The sequence below is a fragment of the Camelus bactrianus genome, chromosome 7 (assembly GCF_048773025.1).
Source record: "Camelus bactrianus isolate YW-2024 breed Bactrian camel chromosome 7, ASM4877302v1, whole genome shotgun sequence".
Lineage (NCBI taxonomy): Eukaryota > Metazoa > Chordata > Mammalia > Artiodactyla > Camelidae > Camelus > Camelus bactrianus.
The window spans coordinates 76,137,418-76,155,995 of record NC_133545.1 but is presented as its reverse complement, the minus strand read 5'-3'; the positions used below and the strand labels follow the sequence as shown (position 1 = coordinate 76,155,995).

The 18,578-nt window shown below is 48.6% G+C and overlaps 1 protein-coding gene across 9 annotated transcripts in view; it reads left to right on the top strand.

Annotated features, from left to right (window-relative positions):
• Window positions 1–18,578, top strand: part of SRPK2 (SRSF protein kinase 2) — a 204,352-nt gene that overhangs the window by 182,520 nt on the left and 3,254 nt on the right. For 5 of the 9 annotated variants that reach the window (XM_010946683.3, XM_010946684.3, XM_074367622.1 and 2 more), the window contains 5 exons: window positions 5,333–5,433; window positions 5,545–5,652; window positions 10,220–10,289; window positions 10,923–11,015; window positions 11,346–11,438. In XM_010946683.3, coding sequence (XP_010944985.1) covers window positions 5,333–5,433; window positions 5,545–5,652; window positions 10,220–10,289; window positions 10,923–11,015; window positions 11,346–11,438 — 465 coding nt within the window. The remainder of the gene's footprint in view (window positions 1–5,332; window positions 5,434–5,544; window positions 5,653–10,219; window positions 10,290–10,922; window positions 11,016–11,345; window positions 11,439–18,578) is intronic. The other 4 variants (XM_010946685.3, XM_045510500.2, XM_074367624.1 and 1 more) reach the window with 2 other exon arrangements.

Below are 18,578 nucleotides of genomic sequence, written 5' to 3'. Positions count from 1 at the left end.
GCTTATAGGGAAAGGATGTAAAAAGGGGTGCGTAGGGAGCGGCGTGTGGGGGGCAAGGCTTTCGTGCTCTCGCTCGACGCACCCGCCCCTGCAGACTCACACGTTCCTTCATATCACAGGCTGGTGGGTTGTTTTTTCTTTTTAATTAACACATCGAATTGTGTGTTACCAACGTTTACAACTTTTTTTTTTTTTGATGCCAGAATTATCCCAGATTTGGTCGGTGTGAGCCCCTTGAGGTTGTCTCTGAGTCCTTTTGAACTCATTAGTCTTCCTGTGTTTCCTTGCTCTTCTGGAACCACAAGTCCCAGGCTGGAGTCAGACATGGGTCCAAGTGATTTTTGCTGTTAATATTTTTTAAATGTTTTACAGTGTGCATAATACACAGGAACAGTAGTATGCAAAACTTGTAAGCATGCATGTATTGAAATGGGTGTTCACACATCTTTTATGGATGGAGCAGACAGTGGAAAGGTTTAGTAATCCCAAGTATAGTCTGTTCCACATTTGTCTTCAAGACATAATAAGAGCGTCTCTGAGCGTGATGTGCTCACTCTTGCATTCTGTACCTTTGCTTGTGCTTTTCCTCCTCGTGCTTTCTCCTGTTCATCGTCCAACCCTTTGGGCTCAGTTTGATTCTCGTGTCGGATCCTACCTGTGTTGCCTGGCAGGTCCTAGGTCTCTTTCCCCTCTTCCTGCTGGTTGTCCTTTTCCTCACTGCGTGGTCATTGTTCGTTTCCTGTTGTCTTTCTCTTCACTACCGTGTGAACTCTTTGAGAGTGCTGTGTGTTTTTATCTTCGTATCTGCAGCATCTAACTCAGTGCTGAAAGAAGCATTTTTTTGAATAATGAACTAAGAAATCAGTGATACCTGGCTATATTCTTCAGCTCTTCCCTTTCTCCGGTCTTTTTCCACTCACAATCAGAATTTTACTCTGTCCCACACACACTCCATCCGCAGCACCCTGTTCTGTGAAGATTGTTTTTTTCATTGATCCCGGTCTCTTACCAAGCAGACCTTTCCAGTTATTCAGTCATTTGTTAGGAGGCACTCAGTTTGGGTTTCCAGCCCAGTCTCTGGATAGCCGTGGACAGCCCTGCATGGGAGGTGCTGTGCTTCCTGTCGGGAAGGGGTACGGCCTAGCAGCTGGAAGCTGGCCACCTGGTGCTACAGAAACATGCGGCAAGAGGAACAGGCTTCACTCAGAGTTTGTGTGGAGCCTGGTCATCACAGCAGAGCGTGTACATTAGGAGTAGGAGAGGAAAAGGTTGGGCCAGGATGAGAAGATTGAGGAAGAAAGATGCCAGGCTAAAGAATGTGAACTTTTCCCTGGAGTGATATGATAGCTGCTTGAAGGTTGGGAAGAGGCGGCAGGATTCCTCTTGGATTATCAGCTGCTGGAGCCTGAGCATGTATCTTGGCTCAGCCCATCTGAAGGACAAAGGCCCTGGAGCAAGCTGGCACCTGTGAGGTGTTTGTTGAGGCCTGTCACCCTCACCTAGAAGTGACCCCCATGGGTGTCAGTGCTTGGCTAGGCTGCTGGAAAACTGCTCCATACTCATCTCACTCCAATTCTCACTCCCTGGCCAGTTCCCTGGGGAGCAGCCACTGAGGGCTTTCTGAAGCTCGCCCCATTGCTCCCCGCCGTGGTCTCCAGTGCATTTCCACTTAACATAAGCCCAGGGGCGTCACTCTCTGAAGCTGACTGCTCTGTACAGCCTGTCCTCTGGCCGTTCTCTTCCTGATACCATTTCCCCTCACCTCCTTCACCTTTTCCTCACTCACTCTGCACCTCCACACTGGCTTCTTTTTGAAGTTTCTTGAGGGTGTGAGCTTGTTTCTGTCTCTGTGCGGTTCGCCCTTGCTGTCTCTTCCACCCAGAGCTTCTCTCCTCCGTGCCCCTCATCAGGCCACTCCTCAGACAGGATGTTCCCAGAAAAGGCCTGCCCTGAACATCCTCATCAGTGTCCAGCTCCTTTCCTGCTTTTTCTTCAGAGCATATAGAGTTACTGTACGAACCATTCATTTTATTTACTTTATCACCCATATTCCCAGCCAGTGCATGAGTTTCCTAATTTGGGGCATGGCAGTGGAACCTCTTATCTCTTGTTCATGCTGTTCCCAGTGCCAGGACAGCGTCTGGGACGTAGAGGGGACTCGATAGATACCTGATGAACAAGTAGGTCAGGTTTGGGCATAGAATCTCCTAGTACCGCTGCTTCCTTGGGCTGGGGCTAAACCTCCTGCACATGAAGAAGGTGCTCGCGCCTTTCTTATAAGGCTGTTTGGAACAGAAAGAATCAAAGTGGGCCCAGCACAGTGCCTTGCAGAGAAGTGATGACAGCTGTTTCATCACTCGAGCCTGGCTGGCTGCCATCCTACTAGTTCTAGGATCGCTTCGCAGGGAGTAAATACGGTGTCACCCAGAGACTGGTTTATCAGAATGACCCAAGGGCCCCAGCCCTCTCTGAAGTGAAACCTTCTCACCTCTCTCCTCCCACTTGATAGAAGCAGAGAGCAGGCGAGAGCTGTGATAGCTGAATGATGGTGACTGAATCAGGAGGTGATCGAATTTCCGGGCAAAGCAAAATTGGTATGAGTACACAGCAAGTGTGAGTGTGTTTAAGTGGACCTTTTTGAGTGTTAGTCAGGTAACCTGTCACAGATACCTAGAGCAGGGAACTCTCACACTGAGAAAAGAAATGCAAACTGATTCTCTTTTACCTCCTTTGTGTTCTTGTACAGTTACATTTTTGAGATAAGTTGCCTTGTATCATTTGGAATGCATCGTGCGTCAGGTAGCCACTTACATATCTGAACTAGGAGGATAACAGTGTGTCACCAAAGAGACTTTGTCCAGTGATCATAAACGAGGAATATTAAGGACAGAGAAACTGTGCAAATGGTCCCTGAATTAATGATGATTCAACTTTATACTTCAGATGTTAAATTGTGGCCTTTTCGCTGGCGGGTGGTAGACGGCAGGGCAGCGAGCGCGGCTCCCGTCGGCCCCAAGATCCCGAGGGGGAGCAGCCCTGACGCTTGCAGCCAGCCTGCTGTCCCTTTCAGGACAGTGCAGCAAGTTACTTTATTATAACACAGGCTTTGTGTTAGATGATTGTACCCAACTGTGGGCTGGTGTAAGTGTTCTGAGTTTTGTTTGGGGTAGGCAAGGCTCAGCTATGATGTTTGATAGGTGAGGTGTATTGAATACATTTTGGACTTAAGATACTTGGAACTTGAGATGGGTTTTTTGGGATGTAACCCCGTCGTAAGTGGAGGAACATCTGTACTGAAGGTATGTGATGATGTGTCTTGTGAAGTGTGTCTCCTCTAGCAGAGCTGGGTTACGGGAGGTGTCTTTAAAACAACAGCAGTAACAGCGTGGTGGCGGGCACAGATCCCTCCTCCCAATGAGTGCCCTCAGAGCGGCTCACTCACCGTCAGAATCAGCAGCTTCCTCCTCTCCCACCAGGCCTTTGGTCTGAGTGATCTGGGGTGGTGGAACCCACCGCTCTGGTTGGTCCTTCACTGGCCCTTGAGGAGACTCCCTTCAGAGGGTGATTGGCTGGTTGCAGAGTGGGCCCTGGGTCTGGCCGGCCAGGCCGAGCTGCAGCTCCCCCGTGTTTGGTCCTTTTTCATTTTTATTTCTTGGTTGGGGAGGGATGGTTCTTTCTCTTCCTCTGTTACTGAGAACTGAGCCTCAAAGAGTTTAGTCATTTGCCAGAGTTTTATAACTTTAAGGTGTTGAAATTTATGTTTGAATCTAGTTACGTAAACCTCAGATTCCATTTCTTGCCTGCTGACTCTCCTCAATTAAAGGACACGAGGGAGTCATCTGGCCGTTCCCATTGCTGATCACCTGTCTGCTGCATCAGCATTTTTATGTTTTTCCTGGAGCTCTGTTTCTCAGCCCACTCCCTGCTCAGTGTTTACTTCGACTCTTTGTGTGGGTCTCTGTGCTGCTGTCCTTATCACTTCCGAATTCCTATGTTTCTTCTCCTTGGCTCATACCTGGCCTTTGGTGAGGCCTCCTGGGAACCAGCATCCTCATAAAGAGGGACATGAGCACAGGGCAGACAGCGAGAAGGGACACGTGGCCTGGCTGGCTTGGATTGAGCCACAAGCCCGAGGAGCAGGTCTTGAGGGTTAAAACATTGCTCAGAGTTCTCTTGCATTTTCTAGCCCCGCCTTGGGGAGCTCTGTGGGTGCCCCAGGTCCTAGGCACCCTGCCCACTCACTGCCCTGCTCACTGTGCGTATGGCCTGGCCTGGCCTTGCCGCCCGCGTCGGGTGCCGCACTCCATCACATTGCTGTACCCAAAGGAGGTTCGGTCATTTCAGCAGGGCCCACCTTCTAGTGAACAAAAGGGTGTTTAATGTTCTGCATTGAGCAGACTTTTCTGTTTAGTCTGTGAGTACCATTTCAGAATTACTTTGAAAATAAAAGCAATGGTTGTGTCTCATTCTTTCCAGAAATCCAAGCTCATCGATCGTTGAGGTTTGATGGAGATGCTGACTCACTTAAGCATTTTCTGTCTGGGGCCTCACCATGTTGTTTTCCTTTGTCCCTCACGCCTGGTTTAACTGCTTCATGCAGGCATGGTCTGGACTTGCCTGAGAAGCTCTTCTGGCCCCACAGCCCTGAGAATCCCAGCCCTACGCCTGCTGCTGAGAATCCTTCAGGGTCCCCTGGGGTTGAGAGTGGCCTGAGCATTGGACACGTTCGTGAGCGACCTTAGGGCCTGGGCCATCTCAGGAGCCTTTTGGAGCATTCCTCATCCACAGCTGAACCAGAATTGATGAGTCCCAGCCTTTAATCTTTATTTGCTAATCAGCCATCATCTAACTCTTGAGCTCTCTGTGCTCACCCCAAGCAGTAGGAAGGTAGGGGATGGGGTCCCAGGTGAACTGTGGCCACTTAGGAAGGCATTTGCCGCCCGTTCAGGGGGCTGTTGTCTCTCACGTCCTGTGTGATAGCGCGCTTCTGAGCTGGATGGGCTCCCGTAGGGAGTGGGCGCAGGTCTAGTGGGGAGCAGTGGGAGGAGAGGGGAGCCAAGCGGGGCTGACCTTGAGGTGAAGCATCGGGCGTCTAGGAGAAAGGGTAAGGAAGTGTCCATGGGGCCTCTGGTCAGTTTGTTCTCTCGTGAAGTATTTTCCAGAGATGGAGACCAAGAATTTAAATTCTGTTGAGTTCAACTTACAGGATTCCAGGCCTAAATGATCATCCCACCACTTGCTTAGAAAAGGAGACTTGTGCCCAGCAAGTCTTGTGTGCACACGTGCAAACCACTTATCCAGGCACTAACTTCCTGCTGTTTGCTCATGCCAGCAAAAACCCGCGCTGCCGACTTGTTGGTGAATCCCCTGGACCCACGGAACGCAGACAAAATCAGAGTTAAAATTGCCGACCTGGGAAATGCTTGTTGGGTGGTAAGTAGTTTTCTTTCTGAAACATTTTGGTTATTATCATGAATTAGAAGATGCTTTTCTCTTCTTTACTGTGTGTTTTCCTCCATGGTAATGCAGTCCATTCCCTTCCAGCATAAACACTTCACAGAAGACATCCAGACGCGTCAGTATAGATCCATAGAGGTTTTAATAGGCGCGGGTTACAGTACACCTGCTGACATCTGGAGTACGGCATGTATGGTAAGAACAGCCTCTGCCATTTTCCTCCATGTAAAGGTTCATCCCTTTAACCCCCACGATGGGGGGAGCCACCCCTGTGCCTGTGGGCTTACTTTCTGACTGTGAAGATTGTGCACCGGGGAGGAAGTGAGGGGAAGGTTGCTGCCTTGGTGTCTGAAGAGTTAAAAGAATCCTTTTTAGGCATGTCCTGAGTTGAGTTTTTGTTTCGGTTTTGGTCTTGAGAGAGACAACCTCGTGCGGCCCTCTGCAGCCCACACCACCAGAATCAGACCCTCCGCTGTGGTGATAAATGACTTCAGGTAACTGTTTGGTTACTGAAAGCTTGCAGGTTGTATGCAGTTTTGCCCCTCACCCGGGCTGTGGAGGAGATGAGACAGCTGTGTCTTCGGGGAAGATTGTGACTGAAACGTCAGAGCCCTTCGCAGTGGCCTCTGTCGGACCTTATCTCCTTACTGGAGAGGAGAGGAGAGGATTTCCCCACACTTCAGTGTTTACTCTCTCTTGTGTTTAGCAAAATCCAGAGACTCTTCTGGCTTATTGCTCCAGGCTGTCCACTCCCATCCGAGATCCTGGCAGCGGCAGGTACCGTGTTTGACTGTTTCCGCAGGGAGCACAGGGATGGTTTTCCTCAAGGCCTTGGGGTGCTGCTTCTTTCTCCCATGTAACCCTCACCATTTCTGCTGCCAGTTTTGTGCATCACAACGTTGGATGCGTCCAAACTCTCCCCATCTCCCCCAGTGCATCCTCTCACCTCCTCCTCACCTGTGAACTGATGAGTGTGAGTGGTCGCTCGTCTGTAAGCCAATTTCAGTTTCTTTCTTGGCTCTTTTCCCTAGCCAGTTCAGCACCTTCCTCTTAGTGGGCTGTGCTTTGTAGTCCTCTGTTGGAAAAGGGAATGCACGTGTCTGTTGCTTCCAACAGTGTTTCATACTTTTCTTATTTCGTGTCATTTTTTCTCCCAAATTCTCCTGATACTTAAATGAAGGGGCATGCGTATAAAGCTTAGTACTTGTCTTCTCACTAAAAAAAGCGGTGCCGAATGAATGTAATTGTCCGTGGTTCCAGGGTTGATGTAAGCTTCTCGGGTGTGCTGTACTGTTTGTCCCCTGATGCTCAGGTGGAAGCACTGTCAGCAGGTCGTGCTAGATCAGTACGAAGAAAGCACACGTTACCATCTTTGACATTCACATGATCAGAGGCAGCCAGTGTGGCCCAGTCGGTCTGAAACGGTCTGCCTTTCTATTCCCATGTTGCTCTGATGTGTTAACGCCAGAGAAGACTTTAAATTAAGTTTTTCATTAAGTGTCAGAAACTGAGTCCTTGCTGTGCTAGGTTTAGGAAAGAATGGTTTAAAGAATCAGTGGACACACGATGGTTCCTTTGACGGTAGGGACTGGTGGGAGGATAGGACCCGACTCCCTCTCCGTGCACTTTTCAACAGCTGGAGCTGCAGGGAAGGGATGTGCTGTTTCAGGATGTGGTGAGGTCAAGGCTTACTTGTCCCCAGGAACACAGAAGGGGCCGTACCAGGGCTGCCCTGAATTACACTCTGAGAACGCTTTCAGCTCTGAATCCTGTGTTTCTAATTTTGGGTGTGAAATTTTGGTGATGTAACCAGAAAAATAGGACAGGATCACAGATGTAGTAGAATAATGGGGGAGCTGTCAGTGCAGTTTTATACCAGGTTTTCTGCCCTACCTTCCATGAGATAAGGTCTTGTCCTTCTGCACAGTCTCCTGTCCTGCCCACCCCGGCAGCTGCTGTGGCACCAACAGAGAGGGAAGACCTGTGAGGAAAAGCGTTCACTCTGCCGCCTTCCGAGGTTACACCCCCCCCCCCCCCCACCGCAATGAACCATAAACTCGTGCGGTGCTTCTAAGAAGTTTCTTATGAAGTTTTTTTTAATTGGTTGGTTGTCATAAGGCTGATTTCCTGTAAGTGGGGATGGAACAAGCCTTCACTCCTGCCCCAGACCCTCCCGGGGGGTCATGGCTGAGATCCCCTCTTGTTTTTCGGAGAAAATCTAGGGAGGCTGAAGCAGTCCTCCCCCACCCCTACCCTTCTGTTGAAGTTTAAATATATAATAGTATATTAACTTCATAATACCAAGCTGTAGTCAAGCTCCCGATCATTCTTGGTGGTAAAGCCCAGGGTCCTTTGCTATGAGCGGTATCAAATCTTACAGAGACTCCAATGAGATGGGAGGGGTAGCCGGTACCCATGTTCACTCCTGAGTGTCTTTGCTGCCTTCAGGCAAGAGAGCTTTTACAGCTGGACAGGGATGACAAAATGAGGCACAGTAGCTGGGATATGTCAGTTTGTGAGTCTCTCTTTTCTTGAGCTTTGGAGCCCCTCCAGATGTTGTATGATCTAAAACTTCTGTGTGGGCCAAGGTGTTGTTTCCTCTGTCTGCGTGTGTCAGAGCCCTGAATAGGCATCTCTGCAGGCCCCATGGTGAGCCCCAGGCAGGGCCGCGGAGTCGGGAGCCAGTCTGACAGGTTTCACCGGCCGCCTTCAGCACTGGTCACATCGCAGAAGGAAGAGGTGACCTTATTTATTCAGAATACAGTGCTTTGTCGTGGGATGGCTTTGTCGTGGGATGGCGTTGCAGGAAGGGGATAACTGGCCTCCCTAGAACCTGAGAACAGAAGCTAGTCCAGGGGCAAGGCCTCTGAGAGGATTGGGTCGAGCAGAGAGGGCAAAACCCAAAGTTCCCAAGTACTAAAAATAAACGATGATAATCAGGGTCATACGTAGAGTCACTTACTGGGTTGAAGGCAATACTCTTCCATGCTTTCGTAGCTGCCGGCATAAAAGCAGGTGGTGAAGTACGTGTTCTCACTGTGAGGTGTGCTTGCCTGTTGTCCGTGTCCTACTTGTTAAGAAATCTCGTCGGTCTCCAGAGAACCAGGGCCTGGCAGCACGGCGGGGAGCCTCATCTCGCCTCTTCCTTCTGTCTTTCACACCATTTCATCGATAGGCTTCTTTGACCTAAGTATTTTCTTGGAAATACATGAATGCTAATCAAAATGGTCATCTTTCAAAGAACATTCAGCTGGCATATCTTCTTGTTAGGTAAGAAATACATACAACCAGATTGAAATGTTCTTGAAAATTAGTAAGAAGAGTGCGGGAGGACCCAAGGAAGGTAAAGAGCGGCTGGCATTCTCCTTGGATTCGTCACGCGGCTTCCGGGGTCTTCTTTCCCATTAGGGTTTCACCTTTCTCTCTTGCCTTGTGTCTCAGGCAAAGAAGACACTTCTGGCCATTCAGTGTGTAATCCACCTGTTCCTCTGGGACCTGTGGCCAAATGCGAGGTTTTCCCCTGACCTGTTCATTGGGTGGAGAGGGGAGGCCCTGCGGCTCCCGGACAGCCACTTACTCTGCGTTGAGACTTGGCACGTCTGGGTCCTGCGCAGACCCAGGTCTGCTTCAGGGCAGGGATCCTGAGTTCAGGAACAGAGGGTGGCTGGCAACAGGCTTGTCATCCTGTTCCCTCTTTTCCTTTTTGGAAAAAAAAAAAACAGTGAAGAGATGAGCTGAGGGGACCCACCTTGGCTTGTTGCGAGAGGCCCCACTCAGGCCATCCCCACACTCTGATCTTCGACAGGAGAGGCTGGGCTGATGCAGGAGTGGGGACGGCGGTACCTTGAGATTCATAGGGAGTAGTGCCACAGCCACTGAGCCACAGGCATCAATGAGCTGGTACCGGGCCTCTGAGGGCCTTCGGAGCAGGTCTAATATACAAGAGAAGTAAGCATGGAAAAAACCCAAAAATGGGAGTTATTCTTTTTTTTTTTTTTAATTCATTTAAATTCTTATTTAAAACATGTTTTTAAAAAAACATGGTATTTGGTCAGCAGAGCAATAGCAGTTGCCATCTTTATATATTGTTACCCAAGTTAAACCCATGGTCCTGAGATGTTTTTGTGAAGGAGGGAAATAGACTCACGGGCAGAAATGGAAACAAATGCCCCTCCTGCCCACCAGCCCCACGCCTGGCTTTCTGTGGGGGCGACCGTGTAATCAGGAAGCCTAATCTCCTTGCCGAACTCAGAGGCTCTGCTAGCTGATCTGGGTCCCCCTGGCCCCCGGGGGACAGAGCAAGAGGGGCTTCTTTTGAGGATTTCCTTTTTGTGCCAGAAGTGAATAAAGTGATGATGAGATGCTGGAAATAACCCCGTTACTGAGACGTGAAAGGCTTTGCTTCAGGAGAGCAGCAGCACCCGCCACCCAGGGCGCGCCAGCCCACGGGTGGCAGGCAGGCTCTGGGGCCAGACGGGCCGGGCCCTGGGTGAGTCCTCATTCTCGCACTTAGGTTCGCGTGCAGGGCTCCAGGCAGGCCTGCGCACGGCTGCTTCCTGCAGAACGAAGCAGAGAGATACAAGAATATTTCTGAAGCTTTTTTGAACTTTCGGGAAGAAGAAAAACCTGGTGTTGAGCCCCTTCAGGAGGCTTTTTGGTTTAATTCGTATCCTCATAAAATGTAGGTCTTTTGTACCAGATGAAGCTGCTGGCTGGGGCTGGTCTCTGTGAATTGCTTAGCATGTCATCTGTTGTATCCTAGGCATTTGAGCTGGCAACGGGAGATTATTTGTTTGAACCACATTCTGGGGAAGACTATTCCAGAGATGAAGGTGAGTATTGCTGCCTGCTAAATCCCTCCTTCTGAGTCTCCTGAGAGTCCTGAACTTCTGGAGAATACTGTGTTTTTGTACCAAAATAGGACTGTGTTTTGGTTTTCAAACACCAAATTCAAATGCTTTCCCTTTGAACTTGAAGCCCCCCCAGTCACAGTGAATGGGCAGCGCCTCTTGGCATAGGTGACACTGCAGGGAGCCCTTGGGCTTCAGCCTGCTCCCGTGGGCCCGAACTCAGCTGGCGGGAGAGGACAGGCCGCACAGACCCAAAGCCTCTCCTTCATCCTTTTGTCCACTCATCACTGCCCATTTCTCTGTTCTGTTGGGGGCTGAGTTGAAAACCAAGGAATTCTGGCTTGAATTCCATCTGCAAACCTGACCATCTCCATGCTTATTTGCTTGCTATGCTGCGGTGGCCTGGGGTGAGCTGGCGTCAGTCCTTGTTAATGCTCCAGATGGTGCCTGACACCTGCCAGTCCTAGAAGCCTCTGCGTGGATGTGCTGCAGACATTGTTGATTTGAATCTATTTCTGATTTTTTACTAATTTCAATTTCCCCCCCTTTTTTTTTTATCCCATCCTTCCCTTTCCCCCTCCCATTCCCGTATCCTTTTTTTTCTCTCCTCCATAGACCACATAGCCCACATCATAGAGCTGCTAGGCAGTATCCCAAGGCACTTTGCTCTGTCTGGAAAATATTCTCGGGAATTCTTCAATCGCAGAGGTAGTACCTCTTCTTTTTGAAAAGCGCCACGATGCAGACAGAAACGGAATAGCAGCTGCCGATTGTAGCATAAATGATGACAAAGGCATTTCTCCTAAATTCCCAAAGCAACCCAGCAGAATTCCTATGCTGATTTCCAAGTTGAGAGGGAAGACTGCGTTTGGCCGTGTGCTGCGGTCACCCTGTGCGTCAGCCGCAAGGGCAGAACTGTGCTCTGATGGTTCAGGTGGCCTCTGTTTCTGTCTGCGCGGGCGGTGGCAGTGTCTGCATGCAGTGTACTGATTAAACTGTCGTGTGTTTCTGTTTTGCTGGCAATGTTTCCCAATGCAGATCACATAGCATTGATCATTGAACTGCTGGGGAAAGTCCCTCGAAAATACGCTATGTTGGGGAAATATTCCAAGGAGTTTTTCACCAGAAAAGGTAACGGTATTTATGCAACACTAATTTTCAGCATAATACTCTCCCAAAAGGAGAAATTGTGCATTCACGTTTAGGCACCAGGGGACTCTGCTGAAGAAAGTGCTCAAGAAATAATGAACCATCTGATCTGTGGAGTAAGAATTTTGTAAGAAAACAACGTTCCTGAAATCCTTTATCTCCTCCACACCTTTCTTTTACTTTAAGCACCAATCTGTGTATTCATGTATTTATAAAAAGGAGTTTAAGTGACTTTTAGGAACCGGCTAGACTTAACCTTTGTATTTTGCACATTGTTCCTGGAGCCGGAGTGTTTTTGCAGTGGAGCAGAGGTGGCCTAGAGCCTGGACTTAGTGACCGTCCATCTGCGCCCTCGGGCCTGTCTGAGCTGTCTCTGTGGGTAGGGTTGTGGGCCTTGGAGCCGTGTGTGCCTCACGTTCCTGTAAATCAAACCTCACTCTCCTTTACACTGCCTCACGCTGTGTTACAGGTGACTTATTTCATATTTTAATTCTTGTTGATTTCCCTTTGTGTGACTCAGAACAGCCCTTTCTTTGCTGTGAATAGTCCCTGGTTAATGATCAATTTAAAAAAATACCCAAAAGCTCCAGGGAGTTTATTTTTAAAGAATGCCCCCCACCCCCCCTGCTCCATGCCATAATCTTTCGTGTGAGCATAAATGGTCCTTGTAATTCATGTCTTTTCCAGCTTAGATTTTTCTTTTGTTTGGAGGTGTTGTAGCACCCTTTAAAAAAAGAACTTTTTAAAGTTAATGGGAGCAGAACTTGGAGTTTGTAGAAATTTCTGTAGGTACTAGATAGGCCATCTCCTCTGCTTTAGCCAAATTTGAAGAACCAGTTTGATTCTCTATTTTCCTATGAGATAAAGAATTCTTGTAGAGTAATAACCTTTTATGATACACTTTGATGATGTTCAGCTAACCAGTCCTGTCTTGTCTTTTAAATCCCACCTCCCTGTTTATGCACACGACCTGCGCACCAGCCACGCCGAAGACGGTGGTTTCTTGCTCCACCTTCTTAGAGTGCGCTGACCACAGCCCTCAGCTTTACTGGGACCAGCCCGTGCATAACCTGGGAAATAAGTAACCAGATGCAATTGTTCTGTCATTTTCTTTTTAAAGCTTATCACAGGGGGAAAAGATTGTCAGGGAAGAATTTTCTTCAGACTTGTTGTATCAGTTTTGTTTTTGAAAATCTGGTCTTCGACACTGGGTCATCTGAGCAGGTACAGAGATCCCCTCACCACACACAGACACTCACGCACAGTCTCAGGTGGGGTTAAGGGCAGTAAGGTGGCTTTGCCACTTGAGAACAGTTGAAGCAAGGAAAAGCTCTGGATTTTTATGGCCTGGGATTCAGTGTGGCTTGGGAAATAGTGTTTATTTTAATCCTTCTTCCACATTTCAGTGTGTTCAGAGCTTGTGGGAGATGGCCTGGGCCCCTGGAGCCCTTGGCTGGTGGAAGACCTGCCCTCGGCCATAACCTTCAGGCACTGTCTGATGGGGGCTTGGTGGGGAGGGTGGCCTGGGGCTACCAGCATCATCTTTAATCTTCATGGAAGTAGACAGCAGTATTGGCCTGCGATGCTCTGCAGGGGACAGGAGAAGGCCCAGGGGGGCTCTGGACCACAGCACCTGCTCCTCTAGGGAGTGGGCTGTGGAAGCCTCGTCCCCTGACTTAGGCACCAGGCATGGGGAGGAACAACAGCCAACGAAGGCACACGAGGGTGTTCCCTCTAATTGTGCTGCCCTGACCTTTCCTGCAGCAAGGAGCCGTTTAGAATGACTGTGCTCTGTGTTTCTCTGTCCTTCGTGGGTGAGGTACCAGTCCTGCGCACGTGGGAAAGATGAAGAGGGACAGAGGAAGGGCCTTGAAGGGTCAGGTGAATTATTTGAAGGCACATCTGCCTGCAGCCTGTGGTCTGGTTTGCTGCTGGAGTTGGCTGCTCTAGGGCTCTCTTGTTCCTGTTAGGCTTTGCCACTGGCCTGAGCTACAGGCCTGAGGGTGGCACCACTGAGGACCAGTCCAGCGCCAGCGGGGGCTTGGAGCCCTCTCCTCACGCCCGCTCTGGGAGTCCTCGAGAGGACGTGGTGAGTGACGCCTGAGGGACTGGCACCAGGGTGGGCGTGCAGAGGGCTTGCTTTGGGGCTTGCTGGCACATCCCCACGTCGCTGTGGCCTGTGCACTTCAGGGACTGGGTGCGTGGGTTCTTCTTGAGGAGCTTGTTAGAAGGTGACCTGCAGGGTGCAGTGCATCTGGCAGCCTCGGTAGGGACGGACCAGAAACGTCTGCACTCGGTGCGACTGTGGTAACGAGAGTCCTTTCCCTTTTTTGGATGATTAGGCAAGAAAGCCCCTAAAATGACCGGGAATTGGGACTTCATTTCTTTCCTGATTATTATTTATAGTAACTGGAGATCAGAAGGAACTTAGGGTCTTCACGGAAGTGACAGGAGTAATACTATGTGAGGAATGAGGACCTGTCAGCGAAGTTGGTTTTGCCGTGTCCCTCAGGGTGCGGTGGTTGTTTGCTGCACTGAAAACGTGTTTTGGTGTGCTGCTTCCGGGAAGGAGTGCGAGGGTACGTTTCAGAAATTACGGGACCTTGTATGTCTTCATTTAAATTTTTTTTTTTAAATACTTTTCTGCCGGAGCTGATAAAGAGAAAGGCAGGATGGAAACTGCTGTGAATTTGCTTCCATCACATTGGAAAGCCATTGGGACAGAGGGAGCAAACAGCAGGTCTGCCTGCCCCTCGTCCTCCTGGGAGGGGAGCAGGTTTCTTCCCCACCCCGAGGTCAGGGAGGAGGAGCAGGGTCTGTGTGTTAAAGCTGAATATCAAATGCAGCTTAGTGTCATCTTCTTGCTTACAATTCAGAGTAAAATGATAACTATTTTCAATTATTTCTTGGTCCAGGCATTTTAAAATTGAGCTGGATTTTTTGGCAGGGAATGTAATTACTGTTCTCACCCTTTAAGGTTTCATCTGCTGGTTATTCCTTTGGATATGGGCATTAGCCACCAAAGATCATTAAGAAAGACCATCTTGACTGGTGGGTCCAGGTGTGGCCCAGTAGAAATGAGCGCCTAAGGATTTTGTCCCTGTCCTGTCCTGCCGTGGTCTGCGTGTCTGTGTGGTCCCTCCACCCACTCGTGTGGAAATCCAGAGGTGACCGTGTTAGGAGCAGGCTGTTGGAAGGTGGGTGAAGTCATAAATGGGTTTGGTGCCTTATAAAGAGGTCCAGAGAGCTCACTCACCCCTTCCACCATGTGAGAACAGAGCAGGAAGTCTGTGACCCGGAAGAGGGCCCTCACCTGCCCGCACTGGCACCTCCAGGACGGTGAGAAAGAAACTTGTTGTTTATAAGCTACCTTGTCAGTCCTGCTTTGTGATAGCAGCCTGACCGGCCTAAGACATGAACCTGGGAAGGGAGTGGTCCTCCAGAGGGGCCCCAGCCCTGAGGTGGTGGTGGGAAGAGGGGCACAGCCAGGGGCGCACCTGACTCACAGGTGTTCTGTCGACCTGTCAGAAGCTGTCATGTTAGTAAAATTTGCTGTATTGAGAATGAAAGTATGAGAGGAGACAGCTTTAAAAAGAAAGAAAACTATTTGATTGTGGATGAGGGCATTAAGTGTTTTATAATCTATGTAAGCGATATTGTGTATCAGGCCAAAAACTTTCTTAAATACAATGGAAAATCTCAAAGCATGTGGGGAACTTCTGTGTAGCCCAGGGACTCTTTGCAGGATGGGCTCGAGATAAGTGATGTCGGGTAGAACGGTGGGTTGGGGTGGGGTGGACAGAGAACTGAGGGTGAAACTCAGGAGCTGGGTTTTAAAAGAGACTCCATTCTTAATTTCTAGTGTTTGAGATGAAACTTGCTAGAGTGATTGTAACTGATCTCCAGAATCGTCTAAAAATCAACAGTCTCTCATTTCTGTGAAGAGCCCCTTTGTGGGGTTTGGCCCACACAGTCTGGGCACTGCCCTCACTTGATTTTCTTGGCTTCAAGTTGAAACCTTTGTCATGGCATTTCTGCATGGCGCAGGCAGTGAAGCCAGGCAGATGCCCTCTTGACTTCGACCAGTTGAGGAGCTTGTGGGGAGTCGGGCCTGGAAAGGGTTTGAAAAATTAAGTTGGTCGCAGTCAAGTGTTCAGTTATTGGCAGTTTGTTTCAGTACAACGTAATATCTTGGTGTATTTTCCTAAGAGAAAAGATTGTCAGGGTAAAAGATATTTTTACAATAGGAGCAAATAATTAAAAATTTTGTTAAAATGTTTTGTTATCTGATTGTTTTTTTGTTTTTTATTCTGTGTGGTGGAAGTGGAGGTGGCTGTCTTTGTTGTGTGTTACGAGTAGGGCTGGGCCGTTTGAGTGGACCTGAGACCCTGACTCCTAGGAGGGGCCTGTTCTTGGTGTTTCTAACAGTAGATACACCAGGTTGGGAGCTTAGGGGTTGTTTCAAGTAACCTTTATGACGTGTTACAGGGCAGCGTTTCTTCTTATCACTGAATTGAACATAAGAATTTGTACGTATAATCATAGGGCCTAGGTGAGTGTCATTCCTGTTTTTCTTGGCATGATAGAGTTTCCCACCTCGATCCATAGTCCGTATACTTGTTCTTTGCAGAGACAGTTCACTGCTGTTACGGTGCAGTATTACTATGCATTGAATGCCTGCCGGTACTCGGACTACTTGGCGTATTGCGTATTTTCCTATTACAGACAGCGTCTTCGTACATACAGTTTTTGTGTGGGATTACCTGGTCAAAAGTCTGTTAGATGCTTCAGGATTTTCTTTGGAAATGGCTTTTTTCGGTTTATAGTGCAGCTGTTAGCTTAAGGCACCTGTCATGGTAAAGCGTAGCTCTCGTCATGAAAGATTTGTACTGACTTGCTGCCTGTTGATGGATTTTAGTCACTCTGAGAACTGAGCCCTCGGGAGTAGATCCCCGTGTTCTGAGCAGACTTCTCAGCAGCTGTTCTCATTTGCAATCCTGGGGGGGTGTGTTTGTCCGAGATGAGAATGTCTTCTCCCCACAGAGCTGGTTTTACCACGGGAGGCGTGTGGTTTCTCAGTTTGCTCTAACCTTGCTCTGGTAAGATCAGCAGTCACTATAAAAGCCATAGAGTTGTGTTAGAGAAAATGCAAAAAAATAAAAGAAGAAACAACCATAAAACAAAGCTGGTGTTTGGGGGCACCTGCTTTGCGTCTTTGTGGGCACTTTGAAAATTACTTCTGGGATCATACGTAGTACATGGTTTTGACTTCTGTTACTACTGAGCATGTTATCATATTATTTCCCCCTTGTTATTAAGTAATATTAAATAATACTCCTCGAGTGGATGTACTGTGGCTGTTTGTTTTTTTTAACCACTATTCTCCAATTATGGAGCACTTATAATTTTATAAGTGTGTAATTTTGCAGTGAGCATATCTGAGGGGAGGTGGTGGATGCCAGCGTTATTTCTTTAGGCTGAATTCTGGAACTGGAATTTCCGGGTTAAAGGGGTGAACATTCGCTAATGGCTCACACTTTGTTCTCACTGAGACTGTTTCCTGTCCCGGGAGGGAAACTTCCTTCTCTGAGCCAGTGGGTCCACCTGCATCCTGAGGACAGAGCTGCCCTGCGGTCTAGAAGCCACACTTAACTCCGTCCCCTGACCTCATGTGGGAGCCAGAAACTTACTACCTGCTGATGGTTTCTGTATTCAGCATTGTGTTTATGTCATGATTACGACTCTGTAGACAAACCAGTTCATGAGAATGTGCATTGAAAGAGTCTAGGCTAAAAGGAAAGGTCATTGTGGGGTGGAGTACAGGTCGTTTTTCCCTTTTGCTTTTGTGATTTTCTGTGGCATTTTTATCTTCCTTATGATTAAAGAAAGAGGAGGGGTATGTTCCTACACTGAGTTGAATAAATGGGTGAAGCAGACCAGGCCTCCTGAGAAGACCTTTGTAAGCGCAGGACTGATTCTCTGTTAACGCATAACATGCACAAATTCACCTTGTTGGTTAAGTTACAGCAGGTGCAAGAGGAGAGAGGAACCCACCCTTGTGCAAGGGCACCTGGCAGGTGCCTGCCTCTCAGCTGCTGGACGCAGGGGCTCTGGCCAGCCTGGGCCCGGGGACGTGGGGAGTGGGGCGCAGTGCTGTCTGCGGGGACTGCGGTCCGGACACTGAGGGCACCGGGGAGGCCTGTTTATGCGCATGTCCTGTGTGGCATCCTGTGAAAAGTTCTAACAGGCACAGAAAATGAGTTATTCTTAAAGATGGTCAATCTGTCCTTCTGGCAGTTTGACTTTAAAATAAACACTTTTTCCTTCTGTGAGAAAGGCTGTAATGGATTGCAGACCATTTACTAGCTTGTTAGTTACTCTGTAGGTCAGCCAGGGCTGCTCATAACCCACACTTTTCTTACTGCAGTTAGCACATTTTGAAAAGTATAACTTCAGCATGTTTGAAAAGTGTAATTGATGTCCTGACAGCGTAGACTTTACAGCAAATGTGGACAGGTGAATGGTACTTGATTTGGGTTGGCCCTAGAGCTGTGCTGACCGGTGCAGTAGCCACTAGCTACATGTGGCTGTTTAAAGTGCAACAAATTAAAATTAAACTTCTGTTCCTTAGTCATACTGTCCCCATTCCAAATGCTCAGTAGCCACATAGGCAGCTGCCACATTAGCATAGATACAGAACATCTCTCCCATCACAGAAAGTTCTCTCACCAAGCACTGTTCCAGAGGAAAAGACTTTTCTTTGCATAGTTACCTGCAGAAATAATGGTTCAAGGAGTTTAAATAAAGCTTAAAGTTTTTTCTAAGCAAATTTGCAAATTGCAAAAAAAAAAAAAGAATCCAAGGTGGAGCGAGAGTGCCTCAGTCTTAGCAAAAGTAAATATTCTGAGCATCCTTAGCTCGCTCTGCTTATTTAAAGAAACTAAAGCTGGTACAGATGGACCCCTGCTTGCATTCCTCAAGCCTGCTTGAAACGTGACACAGGCATGTAGACAGTTCACGATTATCTCGTGTGTGAGAGCTGGCCTGCGGTGCCGCCTGGTGTTGAGCAGGTGGGTGTGTGCGTCAGTGAAAGGCGCAGCCTGGGAGCGGCCTTGACGCTGC